The sequence below is a fragment of the Geotrypetes seraphini genome, chromosome 5, assembly GCF_902459505.1.
Source record: "Geotrypetes seraphini chromosome 5, aGeoSer1.1, whole genome shotgun sequence".
Lineage (NCBI taxonomy): Eukaryota > Metazoa > Chordata > Amphibia > Gymnophiona > Dermophiidae > Geotrypetes > Geotrypetes seraphini.
The window spans coordinates 250,901,656-250,920,230 of NC_047088.1; the positions used below are offsets into that span (position 1 = coordinate 250,901,656).

At 44.3% G+C, this 18,575-nt stretch overlaps 1 protein-coding gene across 1 annotated transcript in view; it reads right to left on the reverse strand.

Annotated features, from left to right (window-relative positions):
- The window catches only part of EAF2 (ELL associated factor 2), a 76,915-nt gene that overhangs the window by 8,348 nt on the left and 49,992 nt on the right, over window positions 1-18,575 (reverse strand). The window contains exon 5 of the mRNA XM_033944846.1: window positions 8,901-9,125. Coding sequence (XP_033800737.1) covers window positions 8,901-9,125 — 225 coding nt within the window. The remainder of the gene's footprint in view (window positions 1-8,900; window positions 9,126-18,575) is intronic.

Consider the following 18,575-nt stretch of genomic DNA (forward strand, 5'->3'; position numbering starts at 1 on the left):
CGAGTATGTGGAGTATCTGCCAGAGCCCTATTTGTTTGGAGGAACTGGTTGGCTTGGATATTTAGCAATTTTTGTAGTATTGCTCAAATCCTTTTTGCATTCTCTGGCTGGCTTGCTGGCAATGTAATGTACCATGAACTCCTAATATAACTGTAATGTGCCATGAATGTCATATATAATCTAACTGAATGTATCTACTACTGTGAATATTCTTTTGTAACCCTTTCTGAGCTCACGGGATGACGGGATAAAAATCTAAAATCAATCAATCAATAAAATCCATAAAAAAGAGAGAGGGTGTACAAACTTATCTTGTAACCCTCTTTGATAACATCCAGGACCCAGCGGTTGGACGTTATATGTTCCTAATCCTCCAGAAAGTTCAAGAGCTGATCTCCAATCTTCAGAGGAGTATCATGAGGGTTTGTGTCATTGTGGTTTTTTGGCTGGCAATGCGGAGTGGAAACCTGAACCTTGGTTCTTCCAGAACCAAGAAAATCTTTGTCTGAACCTTGAAAGGTTCTCTGGATAGAGGCTCCTGTGGAATACTGATGAGTACCAAGAGACACAAAAGGACCCCTGGCTCTGGTCTCTAGGTGTTCGGGGTCTGTAAAGATTTGTGCCAGATCGGCGGATGCGACGTCACAGCCCAAGATGGCAGCTTAACTCGAACATTCTGTCGAGGCTGCTAAATAAAATATAAAACTCATTCCATGCAAAAGTCGTGAGCAGGCTTAAGAGGTGGTGGATTTGTATCCGAGGATGGCCATGCGGAAAAAATAGGACAAATTCCATTTTCCAATGGAACCAGGGGAGAAAAAGTCAGCATTTGGACTGCCCCCGGCGGACAGGGAAAAACTGTTGGCCGCTACCTCCTCGGTGTCAGAAGACGAGGGCCCGTCTGAGGCCATGGGAGATGGTGTTTTGCCCTCCGCATCGGCAGCTCCCCCATGGTTTCAGAAACTTAAACAAGAGATGGTGTGGGTGTGCCAGGATGTAAAATCAGTGCTGGTGGAGATCAAGGCGGAGGTGTGAGAGTTGGGCATGCGAGTTGCGGCCTCCGAGGACTATGTGGTCAAAATGGTGGTGGAGGTGGCTGAGCAAAGGTTGTCTTGTCAGTGCGCACGACTCTCTTATAAGATTTGGGCCAGATCATCTAGGTCATCTTCTAAAAGGGAGCCTGCTCAGCATCACTTTAGAGATCAAATCACTCGCGCATCGCCTGATCCAAAGCATATGAAAGGCAGCGATTGAAAAGGATGAAACTTTCCCCATGACTCTGCAAATATCATAGAGGGCATCCGCTATATAGTCTATTTCCACCAGCACAAGCTAAGGCAGGGGATCAGAGTCTGGCTTCTTAGTCCAGAAGAGGCATGTGCTATGAAGGAGGCTGCGGCCGTAACCTCTAAGACTAAAGCCTCAAATTGTCTTCGGAGGACTACATGCACTCTGTGGTCTTATGGATCTTTTAAAACAACCCCTCCTTCACCTGGTAGGGAAGTGTGTTTGGTCACCTGGGCTACCAGGGAGTCCATTTCCTGGAATTCCTGATCCATAGGATACAATTTAGCCATAGTTTTAGCCACCCTTAGGGATCCTTCAGGGTGCCATAGAAAAAAATGTGGGCTGAGCTCGGACCCTACTAAGAAGAGAACACAGGGAAGATGGGGGATTTTAGGGGGGTCTATATTCAGTTCTCCGAGGGACTCGGTAACGATCTCCATTATGGCCGAGAACTTAAAAAAACCAAACACAAATGGCAGACTGAGGGATCTTCTTCCTGATCTACAGCTGATAACCCTTGGTCCTGTGAATGGGAAGCTGCTTCACCCATCAGGGAGGCCTCACTTGAGATAGTATAGGGATCAAATCCAAATCCTCAGAGTCCCTGTCTGAAGCATCATCATAGTCCAGAATAGCATCTGCTTTCAGGGAAGAAGCGCTCTGAGACTCCCACGAAGTCTGCGTGCTGGTTTGCTCACTCACAGACTTGACCGGCAGATTTCTGCCTTGTGTATAAGCCTTCCAGAGGAGATTACCAAACACTGGGGTAAAGGCATGAGAGGGCAAGACTTCTTGTCCTTTAGGGTGTAGCAGTCATCTTTTCTTGGGTTACAAAGTTTCTATGCCCTGATGGTCTGCAGAGCTGCTGTCCTGGGGTTCTAGAAAGTATTTCATTTCCCCTGATGGGACTATCAGCCTTGCTCCATCCCTAGTGGCCTGCAGAGGGAATAAGCCCGAAACTCCCACCCTTGCTTCCCGTGCCATGTGTGGCACAAGGGCACTCTTCAGCTGCCCATCCAGTGCAAATAGTGCATGAGATAGGGGTATTAGGGTCCGAGGACTCCATCCCTAACAATTTTGAGACAAAATGAGGTGTTAAGGGAGTTTGAGAATTTAGAAAAAAAAATCAGGAATCCAAGATGGCAGCATTTTGGCACTAGAAAATGGCTTTAAAATGCTTCAGGGCTGACCAAAAATAACTAAAAATAGGATTTTAGAGGGGAGAAAAACAAAACTAGCTGTAACAACATTCAAAACAGTTTAAGACCCTCCGCTCCCCCAATTTTCCTCATAGGCTGTCACAGCCTGTACTCGCAGACAATGAGCAAGGGAAAAGGTGCTGCCTTGAAAGAGTAGCTGGAACTGGGAGGAATTTTCTGCCTCAATCAAATGGTCAGCTATCATGCCGAGATCTTCAATCTACCAGTAGGACCTCAGTTGGACTGAACCTCCACTCCCACTCCCTCCGTCACAATGAGCACTGAAAGAAAGTGGGTGTGTGAAACCGCAGCTGGCACCGTGAATGTCCCAAAGGATGTTATTGATGCTCAAGCTCCTGACCAGTTAAGGAAGCGAGAAAATGCTGAGGTGTCTGGAACCCTGAGCTCCACAAATATTCAGCAGGCTGGCTGTACAGGTCCCCGAACGATGTACCTGCCAGCTGCAGACAAGTCTGCTCCTCTCCAAGCAGGCACAGCTGGTCCTGGAGCCCAGGTAAAAACTGCAAACAGAAAGAGTCCACAAAAACGCAGCAAAACTAAAACAAAATAAAAAAAGGAGCAGATCAGAACGACACCTTCATGCTCACCTGCAGAAGGAAGAGCTAAAGGGGGCAGCAGAGACTGAGGAGGAGGAGGAGGAGGAGCTGAAAAGCTGCGATTGACATCTTCTGCTGAATGCTTGCGAGCAGGCATGGACAACCCTATGGTTCAGCATACCATTCCTATAAAATGCAGTAACAATCACAAAAAGACAGATTGTATAAGACAGAATGATCAAAATTGCCACTAGAGGTCACCAGGTGACAGAGCAAAGGATTCTGTTTTCAGATAAAAAGCCAGATTTCTAGTAGGTTAGAAAATACCTAGGCTTGCCTGATTGCTTGGAAGACACTATAGAACAGTGGTCTCAAACTCAAACCCTTTGCGGGGCCACATTTTGGATTTGTAGGTACTTGGAGGGCCGCAGAAAAAAATAGTTAATGTCTTATTAAAGAAATGACAATTTTGTATGAGGTTAAACTCTTTATAGTTTACTAGCTGATGCCCCGGCGTTGCACAGGTATGTAATTATAGCAATAACACTGTAAATGGATTCAAATAAAGTTACTTTATAGTGGTGAATGAAATTATTTTTTTACAGCTTTATGAAAAGTACAATATTCAAATTATAATGTGAAATATTTGACAAAATGAATACAATACAACAAACACAAAACTTGATTAGAAACAACATATTTAGTTTCATCTCCAGGAGCAAGAACATATAAATTCTTGGGTGAAGAGACCCCCAGAACATATCACCCCAGGTAGTGAGGGATCTGCATACCAAGTTTCGTTCAAATCGGTCAAGCCGTTTTTGATGTACTGTGAGAATGGCAGCTGTTTACATTTTTTGTATTGACATGAATGGGTGAAATCTGATTTTCCTGTTTGTAGCTCCACCCACGTGTGCAGGTGGGCCGCGAGACCCCCAGAACATATCACCCCAGGTAGTGAGGGATCTGCATACCAAGTTTCGTTCAAATCGGTCAAGCCGTTTTTGCGTGATCGCAGCACATACACACACACACACACACATACATACATACATACCTCCGATTTTATATATATAGATAAAACTTTCCTTAAACAGTTAAAAGGAAAGATATATAAACTATAAAGAGTTTTACCTTATGCAAACTATAAAGAGTTTTACCTTATGCAAAATTGTTATTTCTTTAATAAGACATTAACTATTTTTTCTGCGGCCCTCCAAGTACTCTATTTTTTCTGCAGCACTCACATTTAAAGTTTAATATCTTTTCTTTCTCAAAACTGGCACATTTCAATCACTAAATTGAAAATAAAATCATTTTCCTACCTTTGTTTGGTAATTTCATCAGTCTCTGGTTGCACTTTATTCTTCTGACTGTGCATCAAATATTTCTTCCTTTCTTTCAGTCTCCTGTATGCTTTCTCTCCTCCAGACCTCATTCCCTCTCCCAACTTTTTCTTTCTTTCTCTATGTCTGTCTTTCTCTGATTCTGTGTCCCATTTTATGCTTTGTTTCTGGCTCCCTGCCCCCCTTCTTTCTTCCTTCCTGCCCTCCCCCATGCCACCGCCGCCGGGGAATAGGCTGCTGCTGCTTCAGCCATCGGGAACAGGCCGAGATCTCCATGCTTCTCTTCTCCACGGGGCCGACCAACTCTCGCCGCCTGACGTCAATTCTAACGTCGGAAAGGACGTTCTGGGCAGCCAGGCAGCGATTGGCTAGCCAGAACGTCCTCTCGACGTCAGAATTGACGTTGGGCGGCGAGAGAAGCAGGGAGATCAAAGAACACGGTGCCGGGATGTTCCCCGATGGCAGCAGTGAGAAGGGAAGGGAAGCAGGTTGGGCACCATTGCTCTAGACGAGCCACACTCTAGAGAGAACAGTGGAGGGTGTCTAGCTGTGCGGATCGCCTCCCCCTTGGTACGTCACTGGAGCAGCAGCGTGTCTGGCTGGCTCGTTCCGTTCAAAGCTCCTTGCGAGATCCACGCATGCGTCTGAAGCCTCTCTGATGTTGTGATGTCAGAGAGGCTTCCGATGCAGGAGTGGATAGCGCAAGGAGCCGCCAACCCGTGGCTTTGAATGGAACGAGCCGGCCAGACACGCTGCTGCTCCAAAAGGAAGAGAATGATCCAGTCCAGACCGCAGGCCGCAAATAAAACCTGGAGAGCCACATGCGGCCCGTGGGCCGCGTGTTTGAGACCGCTGCTATAGAAGGACTGAGGGACTACAAATCATATTGCACACCAGCTTTACATGAAGATGCTGCTGTTCATTTCACATTCCACAAAGGATTGGGAAGTTTGTAGCAGAACAGTCACATCAAATTTCAACATATAATTACATAGAATTAAAAAAGTACTGTCAAATACCTTAATCCCAACAGAATCCCCATTTCTATTTTGGTTTTCAAATTAAATTTAAAAAGTATTGCATGAGGTCCCACAATGCAGGCAGATATTTTGCTATGACAAGGGCTCCTAAGGCAGCAATATCAAACTACAATCCTGAGATATATTCAGAATCAATGGAAGCAATGCATGCAAATCTCTCGTAGGCATGTTCATTAAGACTTTTAAAATACTAAAAGGTTTCGACAAAATGGAGCAAGAATCTTCATTATTCACATTGTCAACAGTGACTCGAACAAGAGGTCATGGACTAAAACTTAGGGGAGGCAGACTCAGGACTAATATCCGGAAGTTCTGCTTCACACAGCAAGTGGTGGACGCCTGGAATGCTCTCCCGGAGGAGGCTGTGACAGAGACCACCATTCTGGGATTCAAGGGCAAGTTGGATGCACATCTTCTTGCAAATCACATTGAGGGACACGGGTAAACAAGGTGTCCATTAGAGAACACCTAGCTTGGCCTCCGCGTGTGCGGGTCGCCGGACTAGACGGACCTAAGGTCTGATCCGGTGAAGGCATTTCTTATGTTCTTATGTAAGGATATCCTGAAAACCTGGTTTGTATTTCTTTAGAATTGCACTTGGACATCTCTGCCTTATGGAAAAACAGCAGTAGTTTCCCAAACCCCCAATGAAAATTTGCATGCAACGAAAGTGCTGCATATGTATTCCCATCTCATGGTTATTCATTGCAGATATACCTGAAAACCTAACTGGCAGGAGTCTAAGACAGGTTTGGGAGCCAAATATCCAGAGAAAATGAACATTCTTCAAAGAGAAATGGAGCCTACCAGCTAAAAACACAATAACACTTATGAGACAATGCACTTGTCTCACTGTCTGCATTAAAAAAAATGGGATTGTGCCATCTCAGGTTATAGTACAACAATCTACTAATTTATTCTAATAACTAGGTTTACTGTATTATTACACCAAAATGTGGAATGGAGAAGCCTAACGGTTAATGTAATAAGCTGAGATCCTCAGAAACTGGTTTTGATTCCAACTGCAGTTCCTTGTGACCCTCGGCAAGTCAATTAACCCTCCACTGCCACAAGTACAAAACTTAGGAGACAGAAAGTACCTGCATATAATGTGTACAGCGTTGTGTATGTCTAGTGGTGCTATAGAAATGATTAGAAGTAGTAACATGTCTTGTGAGGCTATTCTTTCCTTTCAAGTACCCTACAAAATATCCATCCAGCAGTTTCCCCCTGTTCCTTCTGGATTCATTGCAGACTGCTCAAACTTTTATTGGAAAGATTCAGATTTAGAAAAGGCCAAGATCACAGATTTACATCACAAGCCACTAAGGGGACAAATGGAATTTCTGCAGGTAAACAAACTTCCTCACAGAAATCCTTTGTAAATATTCCTCTACATGCAGTGAGAAAGGCTTAAGAGCAGTGTTTTTCAACCTTTTTACACCTATGGACCGGCAGGAATAAAAGAATTATTCTGTGGAATGGCATTGGTCCGTGGACCAGCGGTTGAAGAACACTGGGCTAAGTCGTGGGCCAGATCCCGCCCATCTCTACCCAATCTCCACCCCAGACCCCGCCCCCATAATAGTACTAATTGTAACAGTATTTTTTCCATTCATTTTTCACAGATACACAATATAATCTTATTACCAGAACATAATGGTTAACCACAAAATTAAACTACACAAAGCACACTGACAGCAGATGTAAATTCTCAAAATTGACATAATTCAATCACTAAATTCAAAAATAAAATCATTTCCCCCTATCTTTGTTGTCTCCCTCCATGCTATACCTTACCTTCTGGCCCCTGGCATTATCTTCAGGCCGGCTCCCTCTTCCTCACTGATGCAGTGCACAAAGCTGCGGGCAGCAGCTCCTTGCGCGTCCCGTGCCTCATCTGGAAGCTTTCCCTCTGACGTTGCAACGTCAGAAAGAAGGCTTCCGGTTCAGGCACAGGATGCCCATAGGAGCCACTGTCCATGGCTTTGTGCACTGAATCAGTGAGGGAGAGGGAGCTGGCTCGAAGATAATGCTGCATCGATCATACTGTGGACCGGCGGTTGAAGAACACTGTTTTGGGCCTGATGCACGTGCTGGCCCTGTGGACCGGCAGAAAATTTCTGTGAACCGGCACCGGTCCATGGACCGGTGGTTGAAGAACACTGGCTTAGAGTGTGTCTTGTACAAGTACATAGCAAGAATTACATGCACCTTGTTCTTGCAAAGCAGATCGTCAGCAAGTGAGGAGTCTGAAAACTGATGTCCCCATTTACTTAATAGAGGACCAGGAAGTTGCATAAGAGGGCTGGACAAAACAGGTTGAAAAAATTGTGACAGAGCAGGTGAAAGAAGTACAAGACTGAAGTAGTGACCATGCTGGCAAGTGGGGTGGTACAGCATAGCTGTTAAGTCAAAATGAGGTGGGTGTGAGGTATAAGATTCAGGAGGATCATTAATATTCATATCAAAGTCCCTAAGAAAGAGAATGGGAAGATGATTCAAGAAGGAAGGAAAACCAAGAGTAAAATTAAGTAAAAAAGCAGTAGCATAGCTGGCGGGGCAGGAACCTGGGGTGGAGCATCCATCTCCTCCAGGTAGTAGGAAGGTGCGTGGATCGGTCACAGGGTTGTGGGCTGCCTGCACAAAGCTGTTGGCTCTGCTGGTCTCCCGCTCCAGAACTGGAAGTTGACATAAGAGGGAACAGGGGCTAGCGGAGCCGATGGCCGTGAACAGGCAGACCGCAGATGCTCCCTGCACTTGAAGCGGACTGCCCCCCCTGCCCTTGGTATGCCATTGATATAAAGGAAGAAGGGGATTTAGCAGAAGTCAGTAAATAGCTGCTCAGAGAGGAAATGGAGTAGACATCAAAAGGAAGAAAAGGAGCAAGACTGAAGTGGATGAAGGAACTGAAACCTATAGGAGTTTAGTAGCCCAGCACCACCACTGCAACCAGTTAAACAAGGTACAGTATATGGGAGAAAAGCAAGAAAATTCTAGACTCAAGCATTTGACCCAATAAACATCAAATTAAAAAAACTTTAATGCTAGATTTCAAATGAAAAAAAAAAAAAGTGTGCACGTATACAGGACTACAGATCATTAGAGCTGATTGTCCTCTTAGGCCTTACAAACATATCATTGTACACCAAGAAACCTACCAGAAAAAATTTAAACAAAACTGTAGGTATAAATGATCATTTGAAGCAAGTCTATGTCCAAAATAAAATAATTATGTGAGAAACGCTTATATTTTTACAAAATGTGGATTAAGAGTATTTAACTTATCACTGCTGTGACATCAAGACTTCCAAACACTACTATGGTCTTATGCTGACCATCACAATTTATGTATACGACCTGAAGCAAAATCCATTGCAAAAAAATGTTGGTTGTTGACAATATGCTATTAACTAAGCTCGTTCCAGAAACCCCATTCCATTTTTTTTTTAAACCGAAGTATGTACTTACGGAGTGTATTCATCATTTGGCCATCAATGTCCTGACATCTTTGGACTGGGGTAGAGCGTTGTGCTTGCAAATTATGTGTAGACACAGAGAGAGAATGTGAGGATTTGTTACCCTCATCTTCAGAATCACTGGAACTGTCGCTGCTTGAAGACGATGAGCTTTTGGACTCTGAAGAACTGTCTGAGCTACTCATTTGATTTATTAGATTAGCTTCTGCCATTAGTTCTGGACAAAGGAAAAAAAAAAGGAATGCCTTTAGATTTGCTGGGTATGTGTACGTTGAAGGGCAAATGGGTTCTAATGCTTTCAATGCTTAAAACTACTGCTTTTGTTATGTCTAACAGGCTTGTCTGGAGAGGGGAGTGTGTTTCGCAGTGGTTAAAGCTACAGCCTCAGCACCCTGGGGTTGTGGGTTCAAACCCATGTTGCTCCTTGTGACCCTGGCCAAGTCACTTAATCCCCCATTGCCCCAGGTACATTAGATAGATTGTGAACCCACCAGGACAGTGAAAATGCTTGAATACTTGAATAAATTAATGTAAACTGTTCTGAGCTCCCTTGGGAGAACGGTATAGAAAACTGAATAAATAAATAAAAAGGTGGCAAAGTACAGTGGTACCTCGGTTTACGAGTACACCAGTTTACGAGTGTTTTGCAAGATGAGCAAAACATTCGCAAAATCGGTGCCTCGGAAACCGAACTTGCCTTGATTTGTGAGCGGTGCCCCCCGCGATTCGGCACCCTCCCCCCCCACGATCTGGCATCCCCCCGCTCGCGTCGCACACACCCCTCCCCCCACGATCTGAAATCCCCCAGACCCACCCGAACATGCTGCTTACCCCCTATCTGGCCACCGGCACCAACGCACAGGACATGCCAGTGCTCTTTGCTAGGCCTTGAGCATCTACGCATGCTCAAGGCCTGCGAGTTCACGCTGTCTCCGAGATTCTCAGAGATCTCCAAGAATCTCGGAGAGAGCGTGAACTCGCAGGCCTTGAGCATGCACAGATGCTCAAGGCCCAGCAAAGAAGAGGACGCAGATCTTTGGGCACCGGCATGTCCTGTGCGTTGGTGCCGGTGGCCAGATGGGGGTAAAGCAGCGTGTTCAGGTAAGTCTGGGGGATTTCAGATCACGGCGGGGGGGGGGGTGCGACACAAGGGGGGAGGGGTGCGGATCACACGGGGGGGCCTTCGGGGGGAGCAATGCTGGTTCTGGGGGGGGGGGGTAGAGCAGTGCTGCTGGCCTCGGGGGGTGGGGGGTGGGTGGGAATGTATCAAGCGAGTTTCCCTTAGTTCCTATGGGGAAACTCTCTTTGATATAGGAGTATTTTGGTTTACGAGCATGCTTCTGGAATGAATTATGCTCGTAAACTAAGATACCACTGTATTCTGTTGTACAGTATTAGCTATGCAGCAGCCCCTGTATTACTCATTTGTTGTATTTGAAAACTAAAAGATGAAGTTACATTTATTTGCAAAAGCAAGCAAACAAGGCCTAAGAGAGTGAAAACAAGTTATCAAATGAGAGAGACATAGCCAAAGTTCTTTGTTCAGATAATGGCTTATTTTAGAACCTTTATTGGAAACTTACAAATATAAAATACCAGCATTTTACACCTGTATACTGAATAAACTTTGAAAGCCGAGACTTACACATATAAATCTAGATTATGTTTATGTTGATTTAAGATTTGACCTACCGCTCCTGCATTTTACTGACCTAAGCGGTTTACAAAGTGTCAAACTAAAATGAAATTAGGTACTTGAGAAAAACAACCCTACCTGTCCCGAAGGCTCACAATCTAGCTAAAGTACCTGATAAACTGAAAATACGTAATAACATATAATGCATTTCTAAGATCAAAAATCAAAGAAACAGAAAATAGAAATAATGAAAAAAAGATAAAAAAAATTAAAAATAAAACAAATTTAAGAGATAGAAAAGTCTCTGAAAAGGCCTGCATATATTTTGCCATAGCATCGCCCGTGCACTCCTCAGGGCCCCCGCATCTATGACAAGGAAGCTGGTTTGTTTGCGATGCAAAAATACACTCGTTTCTCCATTTCAGAAAGGGAATGCACTTCTAATCACTATCATAATCAAAGTCGAGATTTTACAGTTGCCCTCAGATAAGTACAGGTTTTGTGGATATGCTCCTTTTGGACAGCACTCTACAAGAAAGATTAGCGGCAGTCAATCCCCAGGGTTTTCCCCTATCAATTATGCCAAGTTATTATGGGCTCTATACTTCATTCTGAGATCAAGTTTAAGTTTCAAGTTTATTAAAATTTTTGATTAATCGCTTAATCTTGCTTCAAAGCGATGTACATACATAAAAGAAAATATTTAAATTACAATTTTAAAATAAAATTACAATTTTAAAATTAAAAATAAAACATTTGAGACCTGTATACCTCCATTGATGTTTTAGATATGTGCAGTAATAAAATGACTGCTTACTCGACAATCCTGCCTACATTTTAGAAAAGGGTCCAGGCTGGCAAATCTTTTTCTTAAATAGTACCAAAACATGACATGTCGCAACCCGGATGTCTCAATTTCAGTTTCTATGTTCAATCTAAAATGGGGCTGTGCACCAAGATATGCAAAGGGCTTGACAGTCCAGATGAAAAAGTTCAGTATTCTCTTGTCCCGTATGGCTTACAATCCAAACTTGGATGTCTGGAAAACACCTCAAATTGCACACTGCTCTGTGGACATGGCCAGTTATTTGCATCTCAGCTGCCAGTCAGAGCACGAATGCTCGCTTGTAAAGACTTTGGTCCATGTTCCTGGTTAAATCTGATGAACTGATGATCTCTCTTAGCCTTGCTTGCCAGCCGTTTGTAGAACTGTAGTTGACAATCAGATTATAAAACTAGCAAAAGACCTTTATCTATTAGTATTGGAGCACTTACAGAAATTTGCTGACTTCAGGCTTTACTAAACCAGTATAAAAGGAGCTTCCTTTCTTCAGTTCTCTCATCTTGGTTGTGTTTTATATGTTTTTTGGGGGGGGAGGGAGGGGGGCTCTGTCCCCACAGTTTGTGTTCCTCTAGCCTTCTAGATCAACTGAAATCAATTTCTATGGGTCTACAGCACCACAAATCTTCATTTGCCACAACCTATATTTTGTAAACTCAAACCCTACATCCTAATATAACTTAACCATTGCAATTTTAAGTCTTTGGCCAGAGGCCAGACAGTATACCAGGAAACAGACATTCATGCACTTCAATTGTGGGGACCAGATGCCACCATTGTGCAATAGCCAGACTCCTTCCATTCCTGTAAACAATTCATCATCTGTTTTCTTCTAGGAGCTCCAAAGTGACAAATTATTTTTTTTTTATTTTGGAAAACATACACACACTGTACAATGAACTTAGAGACTGCAGCTTTATGCAATTAAGCAAAATGTACCTTAACCCATATGATTCATGACCATAAAAACACTAACATATACTAAATGACAGCAGATAAAGACCTGAACGATCCAGTCTGCCCATAAGTTATATTCATTAAATTCAAACAACATTCATTCATCCAACAAATGTAGTCCACTATATAAAAAAAAGTCATAGACAAGATAGGCTTAAGCTATCAATAGTGAATTTAATTATCTCCATCTGCAGTGCCTCCTTAAGGCATATCCACGAGTAGATATGTTCTCTCTATTTGGATTTAGCTCATACCTTTCAGTAATAGCTCAAGTTGAGTTACCTAATGTACCTGAATTTGTTCCTTTTCATAAGAACAGCCATAGTGGGTTAGACCAATGGTCCATCTAGCCCAGTATTCCTGTTTCCACAGTGGTCATAAGTGTAACCGGCAAAAACCTAAATAGTTAGCAAGATTCCATGTAGAATCCCAAATAGTGGCAACATTCCATGTTACCGTTCCAAGGGCAAGCAGTGGCTTCCCCCAATTACCCGAGTTTGTCCATCAAGCCCCTTTCCTTGTTTAAAAGCAGACTGAAAACCCTTTTTGATATAGCCTTCAATCCTTAACCCTACTCCTCTGCCCTCCAATCCAGCCAGCTGATCATTCGTTCCCCTTAACTGTATCTATGATATCCTGTTTGTCTGTCTTGGCTGTTTAGATTGTAAGCTCTTTCGGGAAGGGACTGTTTTCTTACTCTTTGTGACTCTGTGCAGCGCTGCGTGCATCTGATAGCGCTATAGAAATAATTAATAGTATTATTAGTAGTAGGTCAGTCTTGTCCCTGGGAAGGCTTACAACCCTCTTACCAAACAGTGTAAAAAGAGGCCTTAACGTGCCCTTACATGGGTCATTCCACTGTGCTGAGGCCACTTTTTACCGCTGGAGTAAAATGGCTGAAATTCCTATTTTTGGTATTAATAGCTATATACTAATTTTGCCATCAGTACGATAAGACCATTAAAACAAGTTAGCACAGTGGTTCTCAAACCTGTCCTGGGAGCTCCCCAGCCAGTCAGGTTTTCAGGATATCCACAATGAATATTCCTGGGAGAGATTTGCATGCAGATGTCTCTCATGAATATTCATTGTGGATACCCTGAAAACCTGACTGGCTGGGGAGCCCCCAGGACAGATTTGGGAACCACCGAGTTAGCACATAAGTAGAGAATGACACGGTGACTGTTACCCACAGGAACAGGGGGGGACTGGTTACCTTTACTGCGGGGACAAGGCCATTCACCGCTATACAGGGTGGTGAATGGCCTTGTCCCCATACTCAAGTATCTGCCGTGAGTTGCCCCCGCTTCCTTCCCACCCCTCCTGGTCAGCAGCCCTCCTTGGTGCAAACAAGTGTCCAGCAGCCCCCTCACCCCTTCGCTGGTCCAGCAACCACACCCCCTCATGAGTCCAGCAGCCCTCCCTCCCTCTTGCGAGTCTAACCACCCTCACCCCCACCCGATGGCTAACACCCCCCTCCCCCAACAAATCTGTGACTCTCCTGGCTTGGTCAGCCCTATCGCGCTTCCCAGGACGGGCCTACCAACCTGTTACGATGCTCGGCGGCAAGGTTCCGGTCAGAGCAGCCCTGTGTGCAGGAAGCATCTAACAGGATGGTAGGCCTGTCCTGGGAAGCACAATGGGGCTGACCCAGCCAGGAGAGTCGCAGGTTTGTTGGGGGTTTGTCACCAGCCATCAGGAGAGTCGAGGGTAGAAGGCTGTTGCAGGGAGATAGGCACAGAGGAAATACTAGAAAGTGAAGTATAGGAGACAAAGAAGGGAGTTGCTTGCTGAACATGGGGGGAAAAATATACAGAGATGGAAGATGAATGGTGAGTATGGAGAAATAAGACATGTCAAATGGTCAGGATACCCTGGTAAGTGAGTTAAGAGTAGACACACAGAAACAGAAATCAGAGCCTGAGACCAATGTGATGTGAAGAATAAAATGATCAGACAACAAAATGTAGAAAAAAAATGGATTTTCTATTTTATGATTAGAATATATCGGATTTGAAATACATATCCTGCTGGAGCTGATGTTAGACATAACTGGGGACTGCAAAGCCTAGGCTATGCTGCTTTAGCTTCCAGCTGGATTAAGGTTCTCTCTGACCGAGGGTAGATGCCCTAATTGCACTCTCCTAACACTATTTCTGTCATGTGTGATTGCGGTATTCTGTTAGCATGATTTTTCTGTGTAGCATTCTGTAATAATTTGGCTTATTCAGTTTTCTCGCTAGTGGAGGGGAGACAGGAGTTGTATAATTTGTGTTTATAAAATGACAATTGTACAGAATATTGTTTGTTTTATACTTTTAATAAAAATAAGTTCAATATAAAATTATAACTATTTGAGGCTTGTGCGGATGGGATCAGATGGTTTGCAGGGACAAGGACAGGGAGGAGACGGAGACAAATTTTTTCCAGTGTCATTCTCTCCGCATAAGCCCTTACCGCTATCCACTATGCAGGCGTTAAAGGCCTATGTGCTAATCAGTGCGCAGCAATATAGCTGCACTAGCCAATTACGCAGAACATGCTCACACCCTCTGCATTAAATAAAGTTTTTAGTGTGTGGATAGCATATACATATGGCAAAGTTACTGCAGGATGTCTCAGCATGTTCCTCAATATGCCATGTTTTGCTTTAATAAGCACACACTGGTGCTTGCCACAGATTTTTAAAAAGGACCCCTAAGTTTGTACCCGAGGTAATGAGTTAAGTAATTTTCTCCAGCAGCAGAAGATTTGTACTGGGCTTCCAATGTTCTAATAACCAAGCTTCTCCCTCCCACAATATAGGAATTAGCTGGATTACTTGTCCAGATGATAAAATAAGTAAATCACCATTATGTTTCAATCCAACTTTAACCTAATTTCAGAGCATGTCATTGTTTCAGGAACATTTCCCCATCCCCCAGTTCTCCCCCACAATGGTCTCTCACCTTCCAGGTGGCATGCAAAGGTAAATTAGGATAAAACAGTGGGGTTACCATGTTAATTTACTTTTAAAAGTACCGTATTTCCCCATGTATAAGCCACAGCCTATACATGGGTTTTATAATCTCCTGCAGTGGCTTCCTTATATGGGATGGCCTATCTAAAGACATCGTAGATAAGCTGCCCCATTGGAAGATCAGCCGTGGAGTCTCCTGTACCTGCAGTTGTCTCCTGCCCTGTCGTGGCCAGCGGTGCAAGGCATGAGCGATCTTTTCAGCATCCAGCCGGTCCCGCGCTGCTTCCTCAATGTCTGCGCCAGTTCTCGGGAGTACTGACACAGGCATTGAGGAAGCAGCGCATTACCGGCTGGATGCTGATAAGAATGTTATTGCCCTGCACCACTGGCTGCGACGAGGCAGGAGGCAGCCGGTGAAGGTATTTACTGGGGGAGAGAGATGTATAGGCCACCCCAGGTTTTAAAACACTTACATAAGCCTCGGCTAGTAACATAGGGTGGCTTATCTAAGAGTTTTAAAACCTAAATCGGCATTTCCTGCAGCCTATACAGGGGGGTGGCCTATACATGGGGAAACATGGTAATAGAAATTACATTAAAAAAGAAGATTAAGAAGATTATTTTATTGGACTAAATACATTTGTTGATTTGCCTTTGAAGGAAATAATTTTTTTTGCAGGTTAAAAATGAGCAAAAAGTGACAATATCAAAATATATAAATGAAACATAAAAAGCATTCTAATGAGTCTCATGGGGAAAGGGCAAGAAACAGGGAAAATCAGAATGTGACAAAGCAGTATTTTTTAATTACATGATAGGAAATCCAAATCTCCATTAGCAAAGTGTTCCAATTTTGCAAAGTAAATTCAGAAAACCCATGCCCAAGGTGTGTGTGTGTGTGTGGGGTATGTGTGTGGGGGTGTGTGGGTGTGTGGGGGAGTGTGGGGGGGGTGTGGTGGGGGGGTGTTGGGGGGCACCAGAAGCCTGGCTCATAATGTACACAGGATAAAGAAAACAAAGCACACATTACCTGAAGCACTGTGGCTTTAGGGCTCATTTTCATGAGAAAAATGATCAAAAACTGGCATAAAGTGTTATTTGGATGTTTTGTTTGCAAAATATCCAAATTGTCATTTTTCAAACAATTTTTACACAAGTTTCCTATGCTGTTTGTCTCCCTTAGTACAGGTAACGTCCCGATGGACTGGAAGACGGCTAACGTCATTCCACTACACAAGAAAGGCTCCAGGGTGGAGATGGCAAACTACAGACCAGTGAGTCTCACTTCAATAGTGAGCAAACTAATGGAAACCCTAATCAAACACCAAATGGATAGGATCATGGACGAGGAGAATCTGCGGGATCCCCGCCAACATGGATTTACTAAGGGAAGATCGTGCCAATCCAACCTGATCGGCTTCTTTGACTGGGTGACGAGGAAGCTGGATGTTGGTGAGTCCCTGGACATCGTCTACCTGGATTTCAGCAAAGCATTTGATAGCGTGCCACACCGCAGGTTGCTGAACAAGATGAGTTCTTTAGGTTTGGGCGACACTTTAACCAAATGGGTTGGGAACTGGCTTGGAGGTAGGCTTCAGAGGGTGATGGTGAATGGCACTCCCTCCGAGATGTCGGAGGTGATAAGTGGAGTGCCACAGGGCTCCGTCCTGGGCCCGATCTTGTTCAACATCTATATAAGAGACCTGACAGAAGGGCTTCGAGGTAAAATAACATTGTTTGCCGATGATGCCAAACTGTGCAATGTAGTGAGCAAAAGCACAACAGACAAAAAAGCAATGGCAGACGATATGGTGCATGACTTACTTCTGCTGGAGCACTGGTCTAGGTCCTGGCAACTCAGTTTCAATGCCAAAAAATGCAAAGTCATGCACCTGGGAAGCCAGAATCCATGCAAGATCTACACCCTAAATGGCGAGATCCTGACAAGAACTGTAGCAGAAAGAGACTTGGGAGTGATTGTCAGGGAAGACATGAAGTCAGCAAACCAAGTGGAGCAAGCTTCATCCAAAGCAAGGCAAATCATAGGTTGCATACGCAGGAGTTTCATCAGCCGTAAACCTGAAGTCATTATGCCACTGTATAGATCCATGGTGAGACCGCACCTGGAGTACTGTGTGCAATTCTGGAGGCCGCATTACCGCAAGGATGTGCGGAGACTGGAGTCGGTCCAGAGGATGGCCACCAGGATGGTCTCGGGACTCAGGGAGCTCCCGTACGAGGAGCGGTTGGGGAATTTGCAGCTCTACTCACTCGAGGAGCGTCGAGAGAGGGGAGATATGATCGAGACATTCAAATATCTCACGGGCCGCATCAAGGTGGAAGAAGACATCTTCTTCTTCAAGGGTCCCGCGGCAACAAGGGGGCATTCGTGGAAAATCAGGGGCGGGAAACTGCACAGTGACACTAGGAAGTTCTTCTTCACTGAAAGGGTGGTTGATCGCTGGAATAGTCTTCCACTTCGGGTTATTGAGGCCACCAGTGTGGCGGATTTTAAGGCCAGATGGGATAGACATGTGGGATCTATCCGCAAAGATAGATAGCAAGGATCACTGGAGTGGGCAGACTTGATGGGCCGTGGCCCTTATCTGCCGTCTATTTCTATGTTTCTATGTAAATCTCAAGGAGGTATATTGGAAGCATGTTTTGAACAGGACTAGGGCGGACCTATGATTTGGACATTTTTCTGCAATAATGGAACATTGCAGAAAATGTCTAGGGCAAAACTTTGAACATTTGAGGCTAGACCTGTTTCAATAATCAATAAGTGCCAAAAAAGGTACCCAAACTGACCAGATAACATGGCTTCCCTTACTCCCCCAGAAGTCACAGATCCTCTAACCCTCAAAGATGTGAATGAAACCATACAAGCCAGCTTCAGTCAGTCCTAGAGCTGCAAGCAGGGCTCTGGAGTAGTGGACTCCAGTCCATATACCACTCTTAACTACAACACTTGTGGTAGAAAGCGAGAGCTCTCCAAAACCCACCCAAAATGGATGGGCCATTTGACCTTTATCTGCCATCATGTTTCTATGTTTAAAACCTTTTGTAGTGTACAATTGAGTACAGTAGATTTTGGGCAAGTTTCAGAGCTCACTATACAATGTAAGGGGGTTATGGTAAGTTGTGTACCTGGTACTTTTTATTTGAAGTTCACTGTAGTGCCCCCCCCCCCCATTATTGCTCTGATAGGATGTCTGGGGCCAGTTTGTTAAGAATAAGGGCCCCCCTCCTGCATCCTAATGGCCGTGTTTTG